The sequence below is a fragment of the Thunnus maccoyii genome, chromosome 13, assembly GCF_910596095.1.
Source record: "Thunnus maccoyii chromosome 13, fThuMac1.1, whole genome shotgun sequence".
Taxonomy (NCBI): Eukaryota; Metazoa; Chordata; class Actinopteri; order Scombriformes; family Scombridae; genus Thunnus; species Thunnus maccoyii.
This window is the reverse complement of record NC_056545.1, coordinates 5,264,564-5,272,713: the sequence shown is the minus strand read 5'-3', so window position 1 is coordinate 5,272,713 and position 8,150 is coordinate 5,264,564. Positions and strand designations below refer to the sequence as shown.

Genomic DNA, 8,150 nt, shown 5'->3' with positions numbered 1-8,150 from the left:
TTCCTTTTTTTTTTTTTTTTAATCCCAGTAAGTTATGTGCAAGTATCTTCCATGAATTTCCTTCATCGTGTCTTTGTCATAGATGGAACAGGGTGAAATGACCAGGACAAAGTGGAAAATATCACAGAAAAATAGCCAGAGGGTGAGGGGAAAAAAAACAAAAAAACACATGGAAAGAGGAAGTGAGTGGAACGAGGAAGCGATTATCAACTACTTTGGGAACAGAAGGAGAAAAGTTATGCATCCAATTTTTCTCTATTTACCTGTTTCAGATGAAAAGTGCTTTAGAAGATGACTAACCTTTTTGGTTGAGCTAATACAGACAGTCATATCTACAGTAGAAACAAGACATAAACAGACCCACAGGAAGGTGGACTTGCGTTCCCTCCGTCCATAGACAGACATTTAGTTATTTACATTTTTTTTTTTTTTTAGTAGTGTTCTTCTTCATTATTCTATCCATGGTGTGTTCCAAGACTCTTAATGTACACAAAAAAGGCCATGTCTGTCCTTGTCCCTCCAAACTCTTCCACAGTGGTTAAGGGGAGGAGGGGCTTGGGAGGGTCAGATCAATAACGTTATCGGGCCAGTGATAGAGAAAGAGGGGAATGAAACTGAAGGCAGTTTTCATTCAGTGGCATCATGTCTCTGGTAGCTGGTTGATGTCAGTCAAGTTGGTGTCATTGAGGATTACTTTGATTCGATCCAAGGAGTCCGCCTGTCGTATTCGCTCCAGCTGTACCTGGAGACACGGAAAAACATTGATTGATTAATTTAAATGATCTTGTTAGGAGAATTTAACTGTGAATACCAACAAACAGACAGTTTGTCTACACAGGTGGCTCTATAAGTGTGTAACTTTTACTCTTTAAGTCTATTTTCTTGTGTTTTACGTACATTACCACATTGATTGTTTTTTTGGGCTCTCTATACTCAATAATATGGAGAAAGGTTCATTATACCTTTTCATTTTTAAATCCATGTTTGGTTTAACAACGTTTGTGAAACGTTTTCTCCTGTTTATCAGACCAGATCGTCTATTTGGATAATCTTCAGTCTGCTCAGAACTTGGTAAAACTTTGTATATCTACACCTAAAGTTGTCTTTTCACAGTACTGATGTTGGCGTTTATAACTTATTTTTACTATTTTTCAGTTTATACTTTGTTATTGTTATGTTTGTCTATCTTTGTCTTTGATTGAGCCGTGTCAAAAAGAGGAATTTCTGTAATTACGTGACACACAATAAAGTTTCTTCACCTTTGAATCTTGAAAACTGCATTTTCATATTATGCACCCTGAGCTTGGAAAAATAGAGAGAGATAAACTTTATCTGGAAACACTGCCTTCATATCAGACATTCAAACATCACACTAAAAAAATGTTTCAAGAGGAAAGTAATTGTTTTAAATGGTAAAAGTTTGCATCTTTCTCATGTCTCTCAGGTCCTGTTTTTATTGTGTTGGATGTGATTGTTGTAAATTAATGTGTTTTTATGTAACTTTGTGTGTATCTTATGCTGCCATTTTGGCCAGGTCTCCCTTGTAAAAGAGATGGAAGAGATGAGATATATGTACATGTATGTATAAGAGACTTCCTGGTTAAATAAAAAGATAATAATAAAGTGAACGCATCCGCATAAAAGATGTATTCATAAGGTTTAACACACATGTTGTAATAAGTTAACTGTGTTTTTTGTGTGAGGAGACACAGCCTGCATGGACAAGGAATCCTGCTTCCTTTAACCATCTGTGTGGTGAAAGAAGTTAATTTTTATTCCACTTAACATTTATTGACATTCGTATTGTATTCAATCTGAAACACTGACCACAGTGTAGTCAAACAATGACCATGAAGCCGGATTTTAATTCCTGCTGGCAACAGTTGTGCTAACATCATATTACTTTACACATTTAATTTTTTTTTAAAAGTCAAAAGCTTTAAAGTACGGTTAAGAAAAGTTTGTCTTGTCCTAATTTTTGTTTATGCAATAATTACAAAAAAAACAAATGCACAACATTGCATTACACAAAATGGCAACAAAAGGTTTATGATTTTTTAACACAAATAAATACAATCTCACGTTTAAATGTAGAATATATGTTATTATGTTTTAGTTGGAAAAATGTCAAAACCAAACCACTCAAACTGTTTTATTATGCAATAAGGTTTTATTCAATATTAGCTTTAAAAAATTATGTTTTTTTACTAGTGTTGATGAGGGCCGGGTATCATTTAAAAAGTTACGATACCAGTACCCTTAAAGTCATGCAGATATTAATAGAATACTTCATTCAATACCTTTTTTTTTTCTACTTAATTCAACACCCATCATGTGAATGGAAGCATTCAGTTGCATAAAACACCACCGCTCTTCTCCATCCAAATGATTTTTACATAAATACATTCTGAAAGTGTTCCAATTATTGAAATATTTATTAAATAACTGTGTACAATGAAGTATTATCACCACAGACTGTATGGGGCGTGGCTGCTGCGGTGGTGAGCCAATTGCACGTTGCATTAAATCGAAGAAGGCTTGCTGTGATTGGCTACGAGCAAAACCATACAAATAGTCATTTTTTTCTAGATCTGTGTACAAAAAGGATCAAATGCAGGAGTCGTCTGACTGGAGAAGTTTCGATACTACTTGGTACTGGGTTATTCTAATCGATACTTTAAAGGTTTCGAGAACCGATATCCAGCCCAGGTACTGATTGAATTAAAGTCCCAAAGAAATTTACAGTAAGCTATAACCAGAATTACTCTCTACTGATGCACATTCACCACTCTGTCTTCTTTAAATTTTATACATAATTCTGTCCATGAACCCTCAGTTCGTCCTTACCTGAAGAGTCTGAGAAAGTTTGACGAAGTCCTTCTGAACCTGCTCACTGACATCCAGCTCCGTTTGCAGCCGCTGGGCTTTGTCTTTCTCCTCAAAGACCTGACTCTCTAGTGCACTCTGCAGCAGACACACACATATATACACAGTCAATTAGACAAGCCTAATAGAGCCAGTACACCACAATGAAACAAAAATCAACATTACAGCGTAAATAAACATAAATATTTCACTGAAGCACAGCTGATGAATAATTTAAAATGATGTAGACTCTGAATGGTTCAGTGTCTTCACAGTTCTCTGTTGCATAGAAAGAACCTCATTCTCAACTTCATCTAACCTGCTACTACTTTTGTTTTAAATGAGAAAATATCATATACTGTACTTCTTACCAATAATTTACAATATCAAATAAAACATTCACATAATTGTTGTTGTAATTATAAACAGAAGTTAAGATTTTGTTGAAATACGTTGGTGGATTACATGTTTTATTCTGACAAGAAAAGAATGATGTCTTAAGAGTTAAAAATATGAAAGCTAGGATTTATATGAGATCCTCTCGGCTCTGTTATTATTGGTTAAACAAAGTAGTATCTTGAATAGAGTTTGGGGCGGCAGGTCTACCTTTGCCGTGGTGAGCTCTTTAAGCTGCTGCTCCAGTCTGATCCTCAGGGCTTGGATGCTCTCCAGTGTCTCAGTCTTCTCTGTTAGACTGCTCTGCAACTACATAATCAAGGTAATACATATAAATATACAAAGGTACTGCAAATATTAAGTTCTACCAAGAGTTTACAACTAATGTTTACAACAGTGTTGTTACAATTAGGGATGTCACGAGTAAAAAAAAAACAACACAAAAACTTCTGTAATTATTTGACCAAGAAGAGGAAAGTTAAAGTCAGTTGTTTTCACATTCATCTGCTGAAGGAGGAAAGTTTCTCTGTGCTCATCGTACCTACGAGCATGATTTGTGACATTACAACTAGTCTGGAGCCAATCCTGGTCCAGTATATGACTTACACAAACGTTATGTGCATATACATATGTATAATATAATTTTAAACACATTTAGAAGGGCTGTAAGTAAGTCCTTTTCACTCACTGAGGTGTAATACAACATGATATCACAGAGGAAGTACCTGCTCCTTCTCAGCTTTTACTCTCTCTAGCTCCGTCTTCAAACTGGAGAAAGATGCTGTGGGAAGAAGACATCATTAGAGGCTCATCTGAATCTCAAAGTCCAAATATTCTCTCTGTAATTATTACGTTGGACCCTTAAAGGTAGGTTGGAAATTCATGAATAATGCAAAAAAGCTGCACCTTTAGTGAAGGAAAAGCTGCTGTGTGTGCGACAAACCCTATAAGCTACTGGACCCACTGAGCTTTCACACTAGAGTTGAACTAAAAGAAAAAATTACACTAGAAAACATAAAAAGGTTTATTTTACTATATTGACTTTTTTTGGGAACTTGGCTCACTGGTCACTTTAAAAGAGAACTGGTGCCAATTATTATCTCTGTATACAGCAGATCTGTCAGGTGTGAATGCTCATTTTAAGCACCCAAATTATGAAGACAAACCTTTTAGTGATCCAAACAGTATGTTTTCCATTGTTTATAAATTTTTAAAAAATGAATAAAAACAACTTTTAAATTTTGCACTTTTTGTGGTCACAATTGTTCAGAAAAAGAAATCATAAAACAATAAAAAGTTCCAAACAGATCAATTTCACTTCCAAAAAGTGACTATTTTGTGTATTTATTTTTTAAGGTATGAACTAGACCTGAAAAAATTAGTGAATTAATCGATTGTCAACTGACACCAGGGACAATGATGGAAATAAGTGCAGGACTTTATTGATCTATCCCTAACAAAGTCTGATATGCTGTATTTTATAATATGTTGTCAATAAACCTACAGACAGAAAACTAATTGGTATATTCATATATGTTACAGTTGTTTATTCAGGTAAAAATGGCGAATATTCTCTGCTCCCATCTTCTCAAATGTGAAGATCATCTGCTTTTCCACGTTTTATATAATCTGAAGTTAAATATCTTTGGGGTTTGTTGGTTGGACAAAACAAGACATTGAAAAAAAAAAAAAATCACCTTGTGCTCTCAGAACTTGTAATGGGCTTTTTCACAATGTTTTTGTCATTTAATATGCTTAACGATTAATCGAATGAATAAAATTGAAAAAACAATGGACAAATTAATCAACAATTACAATAGTTGCAGCCATAGTTTAAACGTCATGTTAATGTTAAACCAGACAAAACAATTAACCAAAAACAGACTCAATTTTGACACCAAATCTTCACATGCTGGAAAAGTGACCAGTAAGCTTAAGCTCCCGACAAGTGAGTGCAGTCCTTTCAGCAAACATTAACGCATTCATAATGTTTAGGTTGTGAGTGCAAACATACCATTTTACTAAGTGACCCATCAGTGTTACAAACAAACATCTTTGATATGATATATGAATTTACACTACGATGTGCTCTAACCAATCTGTAGGGCAGCACAACATAAGAGTACGGTGAATTATCTATTAATGCACAATAGCTAGTACAGTTCAAAAAGTGTGAGGGAAAGCACTACGTCTCAAGCTCACTACGGTTATTAGTCTAACAACTTTGTCGTTAACACACACATACAGGCAGTTAAAGTGCGCTTGTTCAAAGTGTTCATCATACCTTCCAAGATGTCTGAATGATAGTGATCAATGAAGAAGAAACACAAGAAGAAACAGAGAAGAATGTAAAAAATGTCCAGAAAATTAAAAATTATGGGTAACACTTTATTTCACAGGTATTTTACATAATTTTATACTAATTTCCCGGAAATTTTCATAGTAATTTGCAGGTATTTCACGGTATTCACGTTTTTAGCACATTTTACAGAAAAGGTGTGCGATTTGGTACAAATCATAAGAAAAATAGGAGAATTCATGTGTAGCTGTTAATTTGTAAACAATTTTAATAGATTAAGACTCTTAATCATTCTTTAACAGTCAGATAATAATTTGTTTTTTCAAGAAATGTTCTCATTAAAGAGTTTTTGTGAAATAATCTAATACGCCAATACTAATACAAACTAAGTGTTTGCTTTTCGTTAAATAATTGTTCTAATTTATTGAGAATTTAACTATGACTCAAAATATTATGAGTTAGAACATTTTTTCTTATAATATGTACCAAAAAACACCATCCTTTCAGTAAGATTTCCTAAAAATTAACCGTCAAATACCTGCACATTACACGGAAAATTTCCAGGAAATTGGTATACAATTAAAGGACCTGTAAAATAAAGAATTACCAAATATGTATCCTGGAAACGTCCCCGTTGGCCTTTTACTAAAAATGATTGGTTTGATATCTTGGTTAGTAAGTCTCACCTATCTCCTCCTTACAGCCCTCAATCTCCAGCTGCAGGGTATCCTCCAGGTTCTCCTTCAGACACTGCTCCGCCTGGATATGCTCCTTCAGAAACAGAATCTCAGCCTTCAGCTTCTCCTCCACGTGATCAGCAGACGTCCGTACCGCCACCATGTCCTCACGAAGCTGCAGCACCAGGCGTTGTAGTTCCTGAAGAAGAATCAAACTATGTTACAGGCATCTAAGTGGGGAATCATCATCATCATCAACTACTTGGTCGAATACCGCACAATGTAACAGAAAATATAATATAGAGGGAGTTTGCAGATGAGACTTTCTTCCTTTAAAGGTCAAGTTAAAATGTAGCTGGAAAAATGTGACACTGTATGCTGATGACAACTGCCTCTATATTCATGTGGTGAAACAGTCTAAACTACAATACAAAGTTACACAGCAGAATAAGTCTGCATTCACTGTGATGAAAATTGAAGTGTTTTGACAAAAAAATCACAGAAATCTGAATGAAATGTTGACAAAGTATAGTAGAGTCTTTCTCACAATAAAAACACACTTTTCAACATGTTGTTCATCAGGAACAAATTTAGCATCATTATAACGTGTTTATTAAGTAAAGCATCAAATTAAAATGAGTTGCACCACGCAAATTTTTACTTACATAGATTAGTTGTCACTAACTAGTTAATACGGTTGGAATATGGGTGACATATCTGACCTGACAAATGAACACAATGCTGTTTAGTTTGTTTAATGATGTAAACTGGAAAGATTTCAAATTACATTTCACAATTTTAAAAAAACCATCAAATTATACCAGTTACATTATGCCACTAATGTATGACTTAATGACTGAATAAGGTCGGTGAAACTGCATAATCAGATAATTCCCACTCACTCTAAATGGCATGAATGTCACTAATTCTGACACTATTTCTTCATGTATGCATATATAAATAAAACAAAGCAATCCCTACATATGCATAGGATTGGAAGTTAAGTTTAATATATCATTTGGTATCTTCTTAAACTATTTATATTTGTGACTGACATTACTGTAGAGCTGTAGCAATTAGACATTTAATTGATCAACATAACATTAATTGGCAGCTGTTTTGATCATCATAATTGTTGTACTTAACAATTTTAAGTAAAAAATCCAAACAATCTCTTGTTTAAGGTTCTCAAATGTTGACAAGTTGCCGCTTTTCTTTGTTGTCACATTGTAGAAAATTGGATTTTTTTTTTTGTTTAAATTACTGGTTGGAAAAAATGACATTTGTTGACATCACTTTGTGCTCTAGTGAATTGCAACAGGCATTTCTTAAACTGTATTCTGATGTTATATAGGTCAAACAACTAATCAATTAATGGAGAAAATAATCGGCAGATTAATTGATTATGAAAATTATCATTAGTTGCAGCCCTGCATTACAGCAAGTGATACTGCAGTGATAACCCTAACCTTTTTGATTGGACGGGTGTTTCCTTGTAATAATGTTGCAACCAGATTTAGTAAATCACTAGATGGAAACTAACTAGGAAGGACTTTACACAAAAGCGTAGTAATGGATTTACAAATATCTGGTGTAACGTGACATAGACCTTACTCAAATTCTAGTAGGCAACCAAGTGCATGACATCTTGCTATAGCTGCAGTATCTTGTGATGATAAATGCTTAGAGGCACAACAAAGACTCAAATGTGAACAATGAGAAGTTACACTGCACCGGTTCTCCCTCATATTAATGTGTTTTGGTGACCTTATCCTACAGTACGTGATTGAGGCTGCACACACCGCAGTGGGAGGTGATCTGGCTAATACAGATCAGATTTAAATGTTATGTGTGCAGCTTGTTTAACCACCAACAAGTTTAAAATGTCACAGGATTGTCAGTGCTACTCTGCC

General features: G+C 34.5%; 1 protein-coding gene across 1 annotated transcript in view; it reads right to left on the bottom strand.

Moving 5' to 3' along the window:
* The window catches only part of rabep1 (rabaptin, RAB GTPase binding effector protein 1), a 35,477-nt gene continuing 27,327 nt past the window's right edge, over positions 1-8,150 (bottom strand). Inside the window, exons 14-18 of the mRNA XM_042430773.1 lie at positions 6,247-6,436; positions 3,987-4,042; positions 3,472-3,570; positions 2,848-2,964; positions 1-742 (exon numbers count right to left, since the gene is read on the bottom strand). Coding sequence (XP_042286707.1) covers positions 641-742; positions 2,848-2,964; positions 3,472-3,570; positions 3,987-4,042; positions 6,247-6,436 — 564 coding nt within the window. The 3' untranslated portion in view covers positions 1-640. The remainder of the gene's footprint in view (positions 743-2,847; positions 2,965-3,471; positions 3,571-3,986; positions 4,043-6,246; positions 6,437-8,150) is intronic.